Source organism: Dasypus novemcinctus, chromosome 31, assembly GCF_030445035.2.
Source record: "Dasypus novemcinctus isolate mDasNov1 chromosome 31, mDasNov1.1.hap2, whole genome shotgun sequence".
NCBI classification, from domain to species: domain Eukaryota; kingdom Metazoa; phylum Chordata; class Mammalia; order Cingulata; family Dasypodidae; genus Dasypus; species Dasypus novemcinctus.
The window spans coordinates 18,980,274-18,998,536 of record NC_080703.1 but is presented as its reverse complement, the minus strand read 5'-3'; the positions used below and the strand labels follow the sequence as shown (position 1 = coordinate 18,998,536).

Below are 18,263 nucleotides of genomic sequence, written 5' to 3'. Positions count from 1 at the left end.
CCTCCAGGCGCGATGGCACAGCGGGGCCACATGGGGGGGGGTAGGGGGGGCCTGTGCCATCCGGAGGCCACGGCTGAGCTGTCTGCACCCTTCCGTGGAGGGCTTTGTTTCTCGCTAGGCCCTCCCACCAGGGGGCCTGGGTTAGGAAGGTGGAGAGTGAGGTGTCGGGCATTCCGGTGCTCGGGGACACGTGTGTGTGCTCTGTAAGGAATCTTCTGGCACGCAAGCAGAAAGATGGCCCAGCTGAGTCTGCTGGTGATTTTTATAAAAACCCTCCACCCGGGGCTGGCCCGTGGGCGGAGAGGGCTGCAGTGTGCTCCTAACGGAATCGAGGGGCGTCCCGGGGACAGACGTGGGTCCGAGCTGAAGGTGGACCAGAGCGCCAGGTGTGGACGGAGCGCTGGCCTGCTGCCCACCCCCCCAGCTCTCCAAGCCTAGTCCTGCAGGGACACCTTCACGAAGAGGGTAGCTGATGGGTGCTGGTCTCCGTTCTTGGACAAGAGGTGGACGTGGCGGTATCCTGGCGGGCAGATGGGACGTGAGGCGGAGCGGCAGGGGACGTGCAGAGAGGCTTCACAGCTGAGCCAGCCCCAGCCGGAGGGGATGCCAGGCCCTGCCGCCCCTGGCCCTCCCCCCTCCCCCTTCACTCCTCACCCTGCTTGAGGCTGCCCAAGGGGATGGTGCTCTGGCCGATAAAGTCGTTCTTAGAGGATGAGTCGTAATCCTCCACCACAAAGCGGACAAGGGCCAGTTCGGGCACGACCACCTCAAACTCCAACTCCGTGTCCCACCGGGGGTTGAAACCTAGGGGCGTGGGGACCGTGTCAACAGCAAGGGCGGTGGCGCCGGCAGCTGGACCCCCCCTAGGCCCGGCCATGTACCGTTATTGGTGACGACGGTGGTCTGGCGGCTGACCACATCCCGGGCCACGCCGTGGATCTCCACGGTCACCTTGGGGTCCACGATGGAGTTCTTGCTCTTGTTCACCTTGGGCAGCTGCTGCCCCGAGATGACCTGGGCGAGGGCGGGGGACGAGCCAGGCGTCAGGGATGGTAGCGCGCGGGCAGGGAGAGGCCCACGGGCGCCTGGCCCTCCGCGTCCCGCCGTACCCTGACGCTGAGCTGCTTCCGAGCCCACCAGGGCCCCTGGGCAAGGGCCCGTGGGTTGAAGGTGGAGTGAGGGTCTCGCAAGAAGGCAGGCTTCAGCACGTACCCGCAGGCCCCGTTGTCCTGGAAGCGGCCCTGGTTCACGTCCATCCCCAGCCCGGGCGTCTGGAAGTTCAAGGCCACTAGAGGCAAGGGAGGAGGCATGCACGCAGGCCGTGAGCGGCTTCGGAGGCGCTCGGGCCCGGCCTGCTCGGGGGACGCGGGGGCCGGGGGCATCGCTCTGTGCCCACCGCCCTCCCGTCCCGTTAACCAACCCCCCACGCCAACCCCACATTCGGCCGGGACTTCAGACCCCTTGACTTGCTGGGGGAGCGGGGATGCCTCCGTGGCCAGATGCCTGGACCACCTGCCCCCATGTGGCCCCGGCGCCGAGGACCCCGGGCCGGCCTGTACCAATCTGGCAGCCGGCGCTCCACAGCTCCACGGGGCTGTAGTTAGATGAGTCCGTCCTCCAGCCGGCGGGGTAGATCCTGCTCAGGTGCTCCACGTTGTGGCGGACAAGGCTGTCCCCTGCAGGGGGTGCGGCCGGTCAGCGCCGGAGGCCTGATGCGTGGGCCCAGCCCCTCCCCGCCAGCTCTGCCTGGCGACGTCCGGCCCAGGGGGTCGGGCAGACTGGACGAGGGCAGGGCCCCACCGGACTCCTGGAGCAGCCGCAGGGCGCGGTTCTCAGAGAAGGACGCCATCTCGTAGAAGGCCTGCCCGGGAGCACCCGGGCTGGAGAAGCCCCCGAAGTGCACGCTCTTGCAGTAAATGACCATGTCCGACAGCTCCTTCACCAGCCTGAGCTTGTCCTCCTGGGGGCCCCGGGGAGACCCGATTTAGAGTCCCGGATTGGGGCAGGTGGGCACTGAGAGCCAGAGGCCCAGCGCCAGAGAGCAGGAGACAGAGGAGGAGGCTGAGGGTCCGAGTGGCAGCCACAGAGAGCCCGGACAGGCGCAGCCCGTGGTGGGTGGCGGGATAATGGGGGAGGGTCCCGGGTACCCGCCCTGCCGCTCCCCCTGCAAACCCTGGGTTTGTTCTGCACTCGGCTCCTCACTGCCTCGTCCTCCATCTCCGCAGCCTCGTCCTCATCCGACACGACGGTGGCCTCAGGACCGCCTTCCCCTCCGGGGGGCAAGAGCCCCCCAAGCTTCTTCCCCTTGATCAGGATCTTCCCCTTCAGTTGCTAGGGCCGGAGAGGCAGGTGCTCAACCCCGCCGGGCCTCCCAGCAGCGCTGCCCCTCCTGCCCTCTTCTCCGGGAGTCCCCATCCCCGCCGCCTACCTCGGGGGAGGGCAAGCGGGCAGAGGCCCCGTCCAGAGGCCGGTCCAGCAGCATGGTGCCCAGGATGGTGCGCAGGTGTCGGGCCATGACGCGCTGCTGCTCCAGGCTGCAGTGGTTCTCCAGCGACAGGATGACGGGGTAGGGGGACGCCTGCAGGCCCAAGGGTCCGCCGGGGTTGGACACCCCTAAAGTCCCTCTCCCCCGCCCCCCCCCCTCGCGGGCACACCCACCTTGAAGGCGTAGTCCCGGATGGCCCTGAGCGCGTCGCAGAAGAGGATCTTGGAGGTGAAGGTGTAGCCGTGGTAGATGACGGGCTCCTGGTTGGGCCCGTCCCAGCAGTCGAGCTCCAGGCAGCGGCAGCCTTTGCACAGTGCCCTGCGGGCAGGGGGAGGCTAGGACCCTCGGCCCCGCCCCCAGCCCGGGCCCCGCCTCCCGGCCTGGACCCCGCCCCTGCCCCGCCCCCGGCCTGGGCCCCGCCCCCCAGTCCGGGCCCCGCCCCCCGGCCCGGGTCCTGCCCGCGCCCTCCCGGGCCCCGCCCCACCACCCGGCCTGGGCCCCGCCCCCGTGTCCCGCCTCCCGGCCTGGGCCCCGCCCCGTGTCCCTTCTCCTGGCCCGGGCCCCGGCCCGGCCCCGCCCCGAGCCCCGCCTCCCAGCCCATGCCCCGCCCCGTGCCCTGCTCCCGGCCTGGGCCCCGCCCCCGGGCCCGCCCCCACCGGATGTAGGCCTCGGTGCTGCTGGGCCCGGTGAGCTGGTCCTCCAGCAGGTAGGTGTTGTGCGAGGACGACACCAGGTAGTGGCTGAGCGGCTGGCCCATGTCCTGGTAGACGCGCCGGTGCGCCGGGCTGAAGGCGCTGCCGTCCGGCGACAGCAGGTACATGAGGAAGCCGTCCTTGGTCATCTGCCGCTGCGCCTTGGCTGGCAGGGAGGCCCCGCGGGGCCGTCAGCGCCCCCGGGCCGGAGCCCCCCAGGCCCACGGCCTCCCCGCCCCTGCGCTGGCCCACGGCGTGCCCAGAAGGGCGGTGCCTGGAGCTCCTGGCCAGTCCTTCTGGGGGGGGGGGGGAGTCCAGCCTGCCCTGACCCCGCGCTGGGACCCCCTGAAGGCAGGGCCGCCGCTGCGCCCCCAGGCTGGGGCACCCTTTGCTCGGCCACTGGGCCCCAGATGAGCAGGAATGGAACAGGAAGAGTGCTTCCCTGCCTCTCCCTCTATGTCAGGACCCCCGGGAGGGCGCACCAAGCTGGAAACGGAGGACTACGAGGGGCAGGGCTGCTGCAGCCCTGGCCCCCACCTGCCTCTCGGCATGACGGCTGGCTCTGCCCAGGACGGCAGGAGCTCGGGGCTGGCCGGGGTCTGCCCCGCATTCCCTCCGGCTCCTTCTCAGCCTCAGTCTCCCCAGGGGCTCCGCCGGCCCTTACCCGTCTCGCTGGGCTCATAGCGCTCGATGAGGTCCAGGGCCAGCGCCCGGCCCGCACCCTCCTCCCGCTGCTCCCGCTGCAGGAAGGTGACCAGCCCGTCCACCGACAGGGTCTCCCCGGAGCCCGCCGCCTCCGCGAAGACGCGGTCTATCTCCTCTCGCTGGGTCAGCAGCTTGTAGAAGGCTTCGATCTCCTCATCCTCCAGGGAGTCCGTCTGCGAGTGGTCGCACTCCTGCGACACCAGCACAGCCGGGGCGGGGGCAGGGCTCAGGGCCGGCCTTGAGCCCAGGATCCAGGACCCCCACCGCCACGGGGAGACCCGGCACCCCGTTTCCCGTCTCACCATGAAGATCTTCCGGGCATAGCTGTCGTCCACCTGGATGTTGAGCTCCTTTAGGAAGTTCTGCAGCTCCTTGAAGCTCATCTTGTTGTCCTTGTTTTTGTCCGCCTTCCGCAGGCAGGAGTGAATCCAGCTGGGCCGGAAGTAAGGAAAGAACCCAGGCGTGCCAGCGCTCCCTGGGGCCCCAGCCTGAGCCGGGGCTCTGGGCACCGCGCGGAGGCCACCTGCAGGCGGCTCGGGCAGGCCTAGCGGCTTATTGCACACCCGTGCCGCAGGGACCAGACTGGTAACCTCTTCGGAAGAAAATGTTACATCCTATTAAGGGGTCTTTTTCTATTTGCTGGCTTGGAGACCTTGCACATTTTTGAAGGTAATTCTCTTCTCGTTATAACAGGGCTCCCTGGAGAAATTTTAGAAAATATAGAAGAGTAAACTAACAAATCCCCCTCTAGTCCTACCACACACCATTAACATTTTGAGGTATGTCCTTCTGGTTTTCGATATATAATATTTAGCCAACTTGGGTAAAGCATCGGAGGTTTACTTCATAAGAAACAGTGGATTTCAAGCCACTGATCAGAAGGTGGGGCCATCATGTTCAAAAATAAAGCCTGGGGGTGTGGGCGTAGCTCAGTGATGGAGCACCTGCTTCCCATGCACAAGGTCCCAGGTTCAATCCCTGGTACCACCTAACACAACACAAAGCCTGGGTCAAATCGCCGTGATTAGGGGATTTCTGTTCCCACTAATCCTTCACCTCTGTCTTCTCTCCTCTCAGACCTGAGACTTGAGGAAGTCGGGAAAGGGTTCCGTGGTGGGTCCAGGCATCCCAGAAACACATACATCCCACAGACATTAGAGAACTAACAGTCAAACAATGACAATGATACCTCAGGATGACCATTAAAAGAGAGAACAGGGGTTTAGAACAAATCATAAAGGAAACAACACAATTGATGCTATGACAGCTTAAACTTTCTGAGGATCAAATAAAAGAAAAAAAAAAAATCATCCTTCTGACAGACTGGGGGAAACAGTTTACTGCACAGTCCAGTTGCCCAACAACGAGGAGGGAGGGTGGAAATAAATAGATAAATAAATCTTTAAAAAAGGCACAGAAGTACCATGGGTGCCCCAAATTCAAATTCTCAGAGGGGGAAAAATGTAGTTAACTCTAGACTGTGTGATTAAAACGTCCACTCCTACTGGAAGAGAGTGTAAACTACAGTGTAAACTAATCCACGCAGGGCAGCCCTGCTCCAAAGTGTGCTCACCAAATGCAATGCCGTAGCACACTAATGAGAGAAACCGTTGATGTGGGAAAAGTGGGGGGAGTGGGACATATGGGAACCTCCTCTATTTTTTAATGTAACTTTTGTGTGATCTATTTATCTTTTAAACTAAATTTTAAAATATATTTTAAAAATGAAACAAAACCAACCATCCCCTCCTAGGTCGCCCGTGCTCCCTCCAGCCTCCCAAGCCCGTGCTGGCTGCAGAGGGAAGAAGAGGGGGCCCGGGGCTCTGTGGCTGTGGTCCTGGCGTCCCTGGGCAGGGCAGGCCAGGGAGCTGCCCGCACCGCCCCGTGCCCTGCCCCGCGCCCAGGATACTGCTGCAGCTTCTGCCGCTGGTCCATGGAGCCCGAGTGCTGGATGATCTTGCGCAGACCCTGCACCCAGTGCTGTGCGTCCTCCGGCGACGGCGCGATGAGGTCCAGGGTGTTGCGCTGGTCCTTGAAGATGATGGAAAAGCAGCGATCCTCGGGCACGTCCCGGGCGTACTTCTCCAGGCCCTCCGTGCGGTGTCCCTGCCGCACCTCCAGGATGTCCTCTACCGAGACTGCCAGCGGGGGCAGGGCGGGCTGTGACTCCCCATCCCCGCCCCCGACGCTGGGGGGCGCAGAGGGGAGGACCCAGAGCCAGGGGGGGCACTTGGCCTTGGCTTGGAGGTCCTGACTGAGGGCCAGGACGGATGGGGACAGAGGGTAGACAGGGTGACAACGCCCAGGGAGAGACTCAGTCTCTGGAGCGCGAAGGGCACCTGGGGCCACCGAGCCTGCTGTCTCAGAGACAGAGGGGAGCAGGGGCCCCTAAGGACAGGGGAGGGCCTGGGGAGGGGAGCAGGGGCCCTAAGGACTGGGGAGGGGGGGGGAGGAGAGTAGGAGCCCTGGGGGAAGACTGGGAGGGGTCCAGGGGAGGGGAGCAGGGGCCCTGGGGGAGGACTGGGAGGGGTCCAGGGGAGGGGAGCAGGGGCCCTGGGGGAGGACTGGGAGGGGTCCAGGGGAGGGGAGCAGGGGCCCTGGGGGAGGACTGGGAGGGGTCCAGGGGAGGGGAGCAGGGGCCCTGGGGGAGGACTGGGAGGGGTCCAGGGGAGGGGAGCAGGGGCCCTGGGGGAGGACTGGGAGGGGTCCAGGGGAGGGGAGCAGGGGCCCTGGGGGAGGACTGGGAGGGGTCCAGGGGAGGGGAGCAGGGGCCCTGAGGGAAGACTGGGAGGGGTCCAGGGGAGGGGAGCAGGGGCCCTGGGGGAGGACTGGGAGGGGCTCTTAGAGGGAGATGGGAAGGGACCTGTTCTGGAGCTTGGGGACCACACTTGACCTTGGACCTGTCCCCCCTCGGTAGGCCAGGAGCCCTCGAGCCCCTCCCCTGTCCGCTCAGCCCTGGGGGCGGAGTGCAACGTGCCCTGCCCCTGTCTGTACGGCGTCTTGACCTCAGGAGGCCCTTGGGGGTTTGAGAGATGACCTCCCATCCCTGGGAGCTTGGGGGGGCCCCTCCCAGCACTGCCCGGCTGCCCCCAACCCCCTGTGTGCCCTCCGTGGCGGCGAGCCGGTCCCCCCCCTCCATCCAGCCTGGGTCCTGACTGCAAGCCTCCCCCTCCCTGTGCCCACCCGCCGCCTGCAGGCCTCCCGCGGTGGCTTGTCCCCAGCAGGCTGTGGCCAGCAGGCCCCGCGAGCCGCCCGGGCCATCTGGGGTGCAGAGGCTACTCCCGCCCTGCGCCTCTGCCCGCCGCCTCCTGCGCCCCGCAAGGACCCCCCATCCCAGCCACGGCTGGCCCGGGCTGGACACAGAAACAGGAAGCCCAGGGCGTGCAGGCCCCCAGGGCAGCACCCCGAGCCCGGAGCCAGGCCAGAGGCCTGCACTGCTGACAACCCCTTGTCTGCCCCTGGGAACCAGAGCCACACGGCTGGGAGGCAGGAAGCAGAGCCAGGGGGCTCGGAGGGCCGGCGGCCTCAGTCCTGCCCCCCGTCTCTCTGTGCCTCTCCGGGTGTCGGGGACAACAGCATCACTGCCCACCAGAGAAGGGCAGCCGCCAGCCGGCTCACCCAGGACCTGCCTCGGCTGCCCCTTCTAGCCACGCTGGCCTGTCACCCTGAGACCTCCCCTCTCAGGGGGCAGGCCCTTCACCTTCTGCTCACGGTGGGAGGCTCTCACCCCACCAGCCCTAATGCAGGCAAGGCCTGGGTCCCCCCCCAGCCCCATGCCCAGCCCCCATGGCCCCCACCAAATGCATGCGCGGTGGGTGGGCTCAGAGGAAGCCCGGAGCCGCCCGGTTCCCACTGGGCCCCACCCGCCAGCATCGGGGCTGGCCCACCAGCACGTCACAGGAAACCCGCTATCAGGGCAGGGGCCCGGCTGGCGCCGCTCAGAGCTGAGGTCAGGCAGCGGCCCCTGTACTTACGTGGTGGTGGGTGGGCTCGGAGTGCCTCAGCGTCCCCCGCCCCCCGCAGATCCTGCCCAGCCCTGCTCAGAAGCCTTCAGGACCCCGCACCACGCTCCCCCACCTGCCCCTGCCCCCGTCCTGCCTCACCTCCGGCCCCCTCCGCCGGCCACAGGTGGGCCAGCCATTCCTTCTCTGTCTTTGTCCCCAGCCGCCTGACACTTGGCCAATGCGTGCTGGGTCAAATGTCCCCCAGCGGGTGCCGGGGGACCCGCCCCTTCCCTATGCCTTCCTCCCACCTGCGGGTTTGTCAGCTGTGTCTGGTCCAGGGCTGGCCCTGCCTCCCCCAAGCCAAGGGCGGGGTGAGTGGACAAGGGACTGCCAGGGGTCCCAGGCACAGGGAAACCCAGGCCGTCACGATCTCCTGCTGTAGCTATCAGCCCCGTGTGGTTATTTAAATACAAATGAATGAAAATGAAAACGTCCAGGCCCTCCAGATGAGCCACATTTCAGATGGGTCCCAGCCACCATATGGGAAGGCACAGATGTAGAACACTTCCACCGTCACAGAACGTTCTCTTGGACGGCCCTGGTCCAAGCTTTGCCCGTCAAGTGCAGGTGCAGAGCTAGGGGAGGGGGCAGCTCCATGTCACGGGACCTTAAAGGCCTTAAAGGGCTGAAGTCAGCGGAGCTTGCTTTCTTGGGCCTCCATTGGCAGGCCTTAGCCTTGGACTCCTGGGCCTCTGCAGAAGCTTCCAGAGAGCCCTCAGACCCACGCCCTCGAGGGAACTCCCTAGCTCGGCTCCACCCCAACACTCTTCCCGAGGTCCCAGGCCGAGGGAGGGGCTGGCTCCCGGCCCCACCTCACATCCTGCCCAGGGATACCGGAAGTGCCTTATCTGCCCCTGGACTTTGGGCCTGGCTTTTGGCCTCCCTGCCTCCAGTCCTAGTTTTCCCCCTTCCCTGCTTCCCACACCTGCCTGGACACACCTGTGAGCTCGGGCAACACTGCTCGGCTCCCCCCGCCCCACTTCCCGGCCCCACTCCCCCCACCTGCAGTCATGGTTCTGTAACCCACGCCCCTAAGAGGCTTCAGTATATCCATGGTTCTCGCCCCAGGACTGCCCTCTCTAGCCCAGAACGGGCCTCGGTTTCCCCATCGGTGGATGATCTGGCTCCTCTTCACCCCGTCCTGGCTCAGTTTCCCCATCTCAGGGCTTGGTTGCATGACTGACCAAAGCCCCTCCCAGCCTCAGATTCTACCTGTGGTCCTGGCCCCTGAATGCCCTCCACCCCCACCCCCTCCCAGCCAGCCTCAGTTTCCCTATCCGAGGCACGCCATCCACATGCTGCACCCCCGCCCCCGGGCACTCACACAGGTGGGACTCTGGGGTCCGCATGACCTTGCGCGACTCCTGCCAGATGGTCTTGCAGTCCTCCTGCAGCTTGTAGAAGCGCTCTCGGCGCCAGGAGCTGGACTTCACCTTCAGGAGCTGGCTGCCCTTCAGCAGGGCCTGGAGATCCTCATCGTCCTGCAGGCCTGGGGAGCAGAGCGGGTGGGTGGCACCTCCTCCACCAGCGTCCCCGCTGCCCCAGTCCCCCCGCCGGCCACCCCTGGGCCCTTGCAGACTCCCCTCTCCTTGGTCCTCTGCTCACTTCTCCCTCCTCCACCCACGCCTCCTCCAGGAAGCCAGCTCTGATGGCCAGCTGAAGGGGCCATGCCAAACCTTAGAAACCTGCCCGCCCAAGGCCACACTCGACAGCCTGCGACCTGTCCTCTGCAATGGACAGAGGACGGGCAGCGAATCCAAAAGCAGCTGGGTCCTGGGGACCGGGGACCAGCTCCCCGGGGCATGGCCTGACTTGAAAGCTAGGTGGGCCCCTTCTGCTCACACTCGGGGCTCAGTGAGCTGAAGGAAGCTGGGGGCAAATACCAAGTGGAGAAGCAGAGAAATGGGGCAGACGGAGAGTGGAATCGAACCTCAGAGACTCCTGGGACCAGACAACTTCCCAGCCCCAGTGGTTCTGGAAGCACCCGTGCTTGGGCTCAAGTGGCCTCCTTGGCCAGCTGCGTGGCCTGGGAAAGCGGCATCGTGGTAATGGGCCTCTGCTCTCCTGTCTTTAAAATGGGAATAACAACAGCACCCACCTCCAAGGGAAGTGCTGAGGCCGAAGGGGCTGATGTGTTATCTGGGGAGGGTTCCGGGCTCTCGGTAACGGCAGCTGTAGTTCTTGGGGTCAACACCGGTTGCCACTCCCACCCCTGCTGCCCCTACCCCCGGCCTGAGCCTGCCTGAGGGGGTCTCTGATCCTTGCCTCAGAAGAGACAGAGGAGCCTACTGCAGCCTGTGTTTGGCCCACTGGATGCCCAAGCCCAGTGCAGCCCTTCCGGAATCCGAGACAGGGCCTGCTCAGAGCCCCCCGGCAAGGCCCAGACCTGGCTGCTTGCCTCCTCCCACCCAGCTCTCTTGCTGCTCTCAGAGACCCAGGCTGAGCCTTTAGGTGTAGGCTCCCAAAGATAGGGTGCCCTTTGTCCACGAGGCCCAAACAGGAGGTGCCAAAGGGACACCGGGCCCAGTTTCCTCGGAGCCCTCACCCCAAGCAGACCCTTAGGGGTGGTCCAACAAGCTTAATAAAGGAGAGCCCCCCACCTTCACGGCCCATCTATAGTTCTAAACAGAGATAAAGACAGAGATCAAGATATGTCAAGATTAGGTGTAGCGGTCGAGATTCGGACCACCCTGGCTACGGGTGGCCCAGCAGCCAGCTCTGCTGGGTCCGACAGAGGTGGCTGCTCCCTGAACTAGGTGGCTTTCAGCATCTTTGTCCCGCTCCTGCAGAAAGTGCATGGTGGCCTCAGCCATCCCGAGATGAGATGAGAACCCTCACAAAACCAGAAGCCCTCGGGAAACCGGTATGGCGCAAGTGATGGGGCTCCCGCCTACCATCTGGGAGGACCCGGGTTCAATCCCTGGGGCCTCCTGGTGAAAAAGAAGAGAAAGCGTGCCTGCGTAGCGAGCCAGTGCCCACACGAGCGCCCGCGTGTTCAGCCAGTGCCCGCGCAGCAAGATGAAGACCCAACAAAAGAGAGACAAGGGGAGAGTCAAGGTGAAGCCCAGCAGAGACCAGGAACTGAGGTGGCGCAAGTGACAGGAAACCTCTCTCCCCGCCAGAGGTCCCCAGGATCAAACCCCGGTGAATCCTAGAGGAGAGAAAATGAGAAGACAATACAGACAGCAAAAACAGCAGGGGGGGAGGAGAGAAAGGGGGAAAATAAATAAATACATCTTTAAAAAAAGAAGATAATCATTATAAAAACTAAACAAAACACTTTCTTTAAAAAAAAAAAAGGCCATAAGCTTTTCTTTTCTGAGTCCAGATCCCAGCCCCTGCCGGTCTCTCCCACTTTATCCACGCCCCCAGCAGCCTACCCCACACACCCCCGGGCCCGCTGTGCCTTCTGGAAACTTCACCTGGCCTCGGTCAACCACACCCTCCCCAGCCCTTCCCAACTGGCGGCTTCCAGTGGAGACAGGGTCCCGGGCTAACACCGCCCCCACCCCGGGGCTTTCAGCTCCCTCCCCCTCTGGGTCTCTGCTCCCCTGTCAGCACCTGGGTGAGAACTGTGCCAGAGGAGGGGTCAGAGGCAGGGCCCAACCCCCTCCGGGGAGACCCCTCTGCCTTCGCCTGAGCAGGTCCCCTTCAGCCCGGGGCGGCCTCGTGGAGCAGAAGGGGGTTCCGTGGGTCCACAGGGCCCCCCGCTTAAGGCTGAGGTCCGACGTACCGTCTGCCTGCCCCCCACCGACCCCCACTGCACCCCAGGGGCACAGGTCAGGAGGCACCGTCCGACACCGCAGACCGGAATGGGTGCGGAAGTAGGAAGGGGAGCCTCTTCCTCCGTCCTGGTGGACCGTGAGGACAGGACGTGGCGATCCTGTCCTGGAGCGCGGCTGCAGCCCCGTCTGCGATCCTGCGGAGATGCACCCCCTGGCTGGCCACGTGCTTCCGGGGTGTGGCCCTCGGCCCAGGGTGGGCTTCATAATGCCAGAAGGTCATGGCCACTACCCTCTGGACCACTGGGGAGACCGAGCCAGTCCCTGTCGGAGCCTGACGTGGGGCCTCTGGGCTGCCCACCCCACCACCTTGGCTCCTCAGCACCCATAAAGTCTGTGGGGACCCTTCGCCCAGCCCCGCTCTTCTTTGTGTGGGGGGGTCCCCTGAGCTCAGGGGTGTCCCCAACCTGCCCAGGATGGCCGCACGCGTTGAGGCGGCCATATGAAGGAGGTAGAAGGGGCTGTGGGTGCCACTGGGAGGCAGGGGGTGCCGGGGGGTCTTACTTAGGGCAATGCAGAATGGGGACACCTGGGCCTTGGTCCCCAAGCATTACACAGCTACACGGCTTCACACCCCACGCCACCACACTCAGCCACACACTGCCACCCACCACCTCGAAGAGAGTGAGCCCCACACGGCGACATACTGCCACCCGGAATTACACACTGCTGCACGGAGTGACACGCAGCGACACGTAACTACACCGTCATAGCGTGCCAGAACGTCATAATAACGATAATAACAGCACCCACCACCGTAATAAGACATACATGTGAGACGCTGTGCCCGGCACACGTGTTTACTCCCAACAACTCTATGGCAAAGGCGCTATCATTATTCCATTTCACAGATGAGGAAATCGAGGCTCAAGGAAGTTTCAGGGTGGAGTCAGGACTCACAAGCAGGGAGCCTGCCCTGAGGCCAGCTCTGTGAAACCTTACCTCGTGTGGCCACCACCCAGGGACACCACCCAGGGACGCGCAGCCCCAGAGCACCTCCCTCAGACAACCCACAGAACACTCACCCCACCAGAGGGACGGGGTCCCGCAGCCTCGCTGGGCCAGCCTCTGTCCCGTCCATCACACACAGGCACAGTGTCACGCTGGTCCACACCGGGTCCCACGTCACACAGCGCCACAACATCACAGCCCTGGCTACACAGCAGTGCACACATCACTGCCGCCCAGCAGCCCCCATGACCACATGGGGGGGGCAGACTCAGTCACTTTGGGGAGCATTCTGGGTCACGCTTGTCACACAGGCCCACACATTTGCACAGCATCACACACCATCACACACGGTCTCGCAGATCCTCTCATTGGGTTACACAATCACAGCAGTTACACACCGGGCCACGTATACAGGGGTGCTCAGGAAATGTATAAACAGGCGGGGTCCCGGTAGTGCCTGAGGGGCGGGGTGCTGAAGGAGGACGCAAGAAGAGAGTAACGAATTCCCCCTAAGCACTCCCACGTGCCACCACTGTAAACAGCCCCGAATGGGTCACACACACTCAGTCAATCAAAGCCCGAGATCTCGGGGCCCCGAGCCCCTTACCCAGCTTCTGCATATTGAGCGCGGCCACCTTGAGACTCTGCTCCTGCACGTAGGGCTCTCTGGAGCGCGTCCGGCTAGGGAACCCCAGGCACTGCATGTCGGCTCCGCTGTGCCCCAGCCCCCGCTGAGCCTCGCCCGGGACAGTGCAGCTCCAGGGCCCACCGGCCCCTGGGAGGGCCGCCGCCCGCGAACGGAGCGGGGGCGGAGTCCAGGCCCGGGGGCGGGGTCAGGGCCCCGAGGAGGGGCGGGGCCAGAGCCAGGAGGCGGGGCTGGGGCTGGACAGACGGGGCCAGTCTAGGAGGAGGGTTGGAGGGGCTGAGCCAGAGTCTAAGTGGGGGCGGGCCCGGCGAGGCGGGGCCAGAGCCAGGAGGGGCGGGGCTTTGAGGGGCGGGGCTGGACGGACCCGGCCAGAGTCTAGGAGGGCTGGAGGGGCGAAGCCAGAGTCTAAGTGGGGGCGGGGCCAGTGAGGCGGGGCCAGAGCCAGGAGGGGCGGGGCCTTGAGGGGCTGGGCTGGACGGACGGGGCCAGAGTCTAGGAGGAGGGCAGGAGGGGCGGAGCCAGAGTCTCAGTGGGGGCGGGGCCAGTGAGGCACGGCCCGAGTCTAGGCGGAGGAGGGGCGGGGATGGGGGCGGGGACAGAAGCTGGGAGGCGGGGCCAGTCCGGAACGGGCAGGACCGAGGCTCCCCGGGGGCGGGGCGAGAGCGGAACCCAGACCCCCGAGGAGGCGGGGCGGAGGAGGAGCTGGGCGGGAGGCGGGGTGGGGCAGATCCGTACTTAAGGGAGCAGATCCGCCGCGAAGTGGGAGCCCAGGAAGCGGGCCGGGGGCGGAGCCAGCGCCAAGGAGGTGGGGCGAGGGCAGGCAGGGAGCCACCGCCCGCGAGGTGACGTGGGGGCGCAGCCGAAAATCAGGAAGCAGGTCTGGGGCGGGGGAGGATCCCGCACTGGAAAAGCGGCGCCGGGGCAGGGAGGGGCGGAACGGCGCCTTGGGGGCGGGGCCATGGCCGGCAGGGGGCGGGGCCAGGCCGAGGGGCGGGGCGTCCGCGGCGAATGCTAAACACCCGCTGGGAGGCCCGCGGCGCAGCAGGGCGAGGGGGCGCGCCGCGGGGCTGCGTAGGGGCCACCGGGGGTTACCGGGGGTCACTGGGGGCCGGGATTTGGGCGGTGGAGAACCGGACCGGGACGGCGCCACCCAGGGCGGAGCCTGGCCTAGACAGCCGAGCGCGCCGAAATATTGTACCTCAATTTCTCAACGGACCCTGTGACTCAGCTGGCTGTTTCCTCTAGCGGGCCCGCTTCCTGCCCTCAGTTTCTCCACTCGAGTGGGGTAATCCCCCAGGTTCCGGATGCGAAAAGAATTCTTGGGGAAAGTGCTGATCTGAAAGTGAGCCTTTTCACACAGGCTTGCGTGGATGAATAGGCGCGAACGAAAGCAACTTGAAACAAATCTGTGCTGCCACTGTGCCCAGGAACAGTGGCCCTTTCATGCACATTACAGCCTCCCTTTCATTTACGGAGCCCCAACCGTGTGCCAAGGTCAGGACACCTCCCCGAGGCCGGATTCACTGGTCTCTTTTTTACTTTTCGGCGTCTTAATTCCTCCACTCGCCTCCCCGCAGCTCCAGCCACCAGCGTAAACAGTGAGTCACTGCCAAAGCCTAGTAGACAGGCAAGCACAGCAACAATGACGGGCACTGAAGCGCAGAGTGACTTGTCTAAGGTCGCACCACAGGGAAGAACGAGGCACAGAAAAGCTGTTCTCCGGCTGGTAGGGCGGGGGCAGGCGCAGAGAGGCCTCTGTTATAGAGCAACCCCCCCGGGGCCCTACGGACCTATAAGAGAATGACATTGCACTATCATTTGTTTCCTTTGAGTTCTTAGGTATTTTATTTTATGCATGTAAAAACCCCGAGAAGGGGTCCCAAGGCCAAGTGGTCTATGGCAGAAAAACGTGATGCAGCCTGAGGATCAGTGTGTGTTTTTGTAGCTGGGCCTGGAACCCCTGGACAGATGGCTTTGAAGCGCAACTGCGGGGGTAGGGCCGGGCCTCCCCAACTTGCTATGATGGAGCTGGAACCTTCACCTTTTGGGGGTACTGGCTTTATGGCCGAGCCAGCGCTCCCACATCCAGTAGTAGTGTACTGCTGTCCCTTGGATGAGGAAACAGGCCCAGAGAGGCAAAAGGTCACACCCTAATTCCAGGCACAGCCAGCACTGGAGTCGAGGTCTCCTATGCCAGCCTTCCACTTTCCAATGCCACTTCTTGCCGTGGGGCTGCTTGTAGGAAAAGTGAGTGGAGGTGGCTGGTTTCGGTGCCCTGGGAGGAGGTGTCCTTTTGGGCACATCTGGGCACCTGCTGGAGAAGCCAGGCCAGAATAGAGAGCCAGCAGAGGAAGCAGGGGAGGGGGACGTAGGGCCTGAGAGGTATACATCTATTCAAACCTCTCAGCAACCCTCTGAAAATCTGTGTTATTATCCCTACTTTACAGAGGAGGAAACTGAGGGAAAGAGAAGTCAAGGGATTTGGCTGAGATGAAAAGAAAAACAGATTTAAACTCAGGCGGTGTGCCTATGGAATTCATGCTTGAGTGCTCCACTGCCTCTGCATGCATCTGGGGCAGGGATGGGGGGACGGCTCCTATGTACGTGGCCCTTGCAGTCCCCCAGGGCAACGGAGGGAACACAGGCGGCCTGCCCACAGCAGACCTCACAGCCCAAGCCAGAGGCAGCAGTCCTGCAGCACAGGCCCAGTGTCCTGGGACCTGCACTGTGAACAGAGTTCATATAGTGTAGACCGCCTAGGACAGCACAGGACACCGTGACCACCCCCTCCCGGGTTCTTTCTCCCCATCTGGTTTTGCAGGGAGGACAGAAAGCGGTTCAGGGAGTTGACTTCGGGTGATGAGCCCGAAGTAGCAGGGCTCTCGTGGAAAACTGCACAGGGCCGCGGCATTCGTGCCAGCCCTGCGGGAAGGCATTTGGGAGGCAGGTCTCTAACAAGATGGGCCAGAGCTGGAGGCCCTGGTGGCAAATCCCATGAGGGAGTCCCAGAGAAGCTGCCAGTGCAGGACAAAGGCACAGAGACTGGACAAAGGCACAGACATGCGAGCAGGGAGCCCATTCCAATATGAATAAAGCTATGCCTGTGGCACTCAGGGGACTTTTAGGAGGTCTGAAGACACAGCAGGCGGGGAGAGGGTGGCAGAGTGCACAGCACCGGCTAACGGATGGCGGGAGAGAGCACAGGTCTCCACTGGGATCCTCTGAACCATCCTGCCAGCCCTCCTTTCCTGCCTCTGGCCTGAGGATAGCAGAAGGTGCACTTTTAAAGGGACAGAGATCCCACAACTCATCTGGACCAGGTGGCTCTGAGAATGTCAGGCTACTGGTGCAAGAGCAACATTGCTGGGCTCCAAGCAAAGTTTCTCTGGCCACGGGGACCAGGTCAAGTGGGAAACACAAGACAGACTGGGGATCTGGCTGATGGGCACATCTCAGGGTCCCGCTGCATCCCAGCAGGTCTCTAGTGGAGGGCCAGATGGCTCCGCCCTTCTCCGTTCCATTTTTCATCTCCACGAATGGTTTGGGTGGATGGGTGACGGGCACTGGAGCCTAATTCCAAGGCTACTACTAGAGGTATGGTTGAGCAGCGACTCGCATGAGAGGGGCAGAGTTTGGTGAGCTGTCAGATGACCTGGGGGACAGGAGAGCAAGGTCCCTCTAAGGCTAGAGCAGAGGGATGCCATGTCCAGGGTGCGGGTCTCGCTGGGCCAGGAGGTCTGCAGGCTTTGCAGCAGGGGCTGTCCCCTCTGCTGGAAGCACAGAAAGAGGGCAGGCAGCTGGCTCAGGCGGTGCCCAGGTCGAAGGCGACAGACCTCTGCTGGAGAAAGGACGGGGCTGCAGGCAGCCGGGGCAGGACTCGGCCCGGGGCTGCCAGGGCGGACCGCGGCTGCGGATTCCACCGGCGCATCGCGGGCTGGGCCGTCGCCGCCGCGCCACCCTGGCCCGCCTCCGCGCCCCGCCGCTCACCTCCCGCCACCCCCGCGCTGCCCGACGCGGTGCAGGCACGCCCGGGCCCTGGGGATTCTCCCAGGCCCGGCCCGAAAGCAAGGGGCGCTCGGCCAAGCCTGGGTGCCGCGCCCTGGAGTCCGGCCCCGCGCGGCCGCAACCAGCGGGAACCCCCCCGGGGCCGGGGACCCGGCTGGCCAGGCCCCCCGCTAGGCCCGCTCGGGAGGGCCAGCCTGGAAACGCCCCAGGTCGTGTCCGGCGGTCCGGGCCCCGGGAGCCGCGGGCCCCGACTTCCCCCATCCCGGGCCGCCGAGGAGGGACGCGAGGGTGCTCCAGGGAGCCGGGCGCCCCCCGCGAACGGCCGGGAGCGGCGACCCGCGGCCCCCCAGCCACTCACCGTGCAGGGTCAGGAAGTCCCGGCCGGAGTCCATACCCGACGGGCAGAGGGGCGGGCGGGGGGCGCTGCGGGACACACGTGCGCGGCGACAGCGCCAGCCGTGCCGGGTGCGGCGCGGCCAAGGGACTCGACGCGACTGGGGTGGGAGGAGGCCGGGGAGGAGGGGGGGCCCGGGGCTCCGCCCCCTCCCCCCTGGGCCCGCGCCCCCGCCCCCTGGGCCCGCCAACCCGCGTCTCTCCCCGCCCCTTCCCCGGGCCCCGCAGGCCAGGGCGGAGGCGGGGACCCGGGCGCCCGGATCGCGCCGGCCGCGGCGGGTGGGCGCGTCCCGGCCCGAAATAGCCGGCGCCCTGTCATTACCCGGGGCGGCCGGGCCCCACGCCCTGCCCGCGGGCGCCGCGCGGGGGTCGCGACGCTGCCGGCCAGGACTCCCGCGCCGTCCGCACGAAGGGCCCGCGTATCCACCGGCGGCTGCGCGAGGGACCCGCGGCTGCCCCGGTGCCCGCTTTCCCTTTTGCGAGATCGGGGCGCCGGGACGGGTTAGGAGGTGGCCGGAGAGGGCTGCCCGGACCTTGGCCGGAGGCGGGTCCCCTCCCCGCTCGCCGGGGGGGTTTCGAACCCTGGGAGCAGGGGACAGG

The 18,263-nt window shown here is 65.0% G+C and overlaps 1 protein-coding gene across 7 annotated transcripts; it reads right to left on the bottom strand.

Moving 5' to 3' along the window:
- Positions 1-230: 230 nt before the first annotated feature.
- PLCD1 (phospholipase C delta 1) lies at positions 231-17,766 on the bottom strand. Of its 7 annotated transcripts, none has more exons than XM_071212881.1 (17): positions 17,629-17,766; positions 10,843-11,037; positions 9,817-9,954; positions 9,211-9,375; positions 5,792-6,020; positions 4,185-4,314; positions 3,842-4,073; positions 3,142-3,343; positions 2,659-2,803; positions 2,429-2,578; positions 2,173-2,331; positions 1,801-1,960; positions 1,560-1,676; positions 1,110-1,288; positions 882-1,014; positions 655-804; positions 231-520 (listed from the first exon to the last, which is right to left on the bottom strand). In XM_071212881.1, the coding sequence occupies exons 4-17, from the start codon at positions 9,233-9,235 to the stop codon at positions 435-437; spliced, it is 2,097 nt and encodes a 698-aa protein (XP_071068982.1). In that variant the 5' UTR covers positions 9,236-9,375; positions 9,817-9,954; positions 10,843-11,037; positions 17,629-17,766; the 3' UTR covers positions 231-434. The 7 variants fall into 7 exon arrangements, 6 of the variants coding, with proteins under 6 accessions (XP_071068982.1, XP_071068981.1, XP_071068979.1 ...); XM_071212880.1 differs by lacking the exon at positions 17,629-17,766 and adding an exon at positions 11,620-11,805 and having other exon boundaries at positions 10,781-11,037; XM_071212878.1 differs by having other exon boundaries at positions 9,817-11,037.
- Positions 17,767-18,263: the final 497 nt, after the last annotated feature.

Bases quoted from the DNA above. Each gene is read 5' to 3' on its own strand.
- PLCD1 (XM_058290791.2), bottom strand. From the start codon at position 13,323: ATGCAGTGCCTGGGGTTCCCTAGCCGGACGCGCTCCAGAGAGCCCTAC. The intron at 6,021-9,210 runs GTGAGTGCCCGG...CCCCGCTGGCAG, and splicing joins GACCCCAGAGTCCCACCTGT to TCTCGGTAGAGGACATCCTG. The intron at 1,015-1,109 runs GTACGGCGGGAC...GCCCTCGCCCAG, and splicing joins GGAAGCAGCTCAGCGTCAGG to GTCATCTCGGGGCAGCAGCT.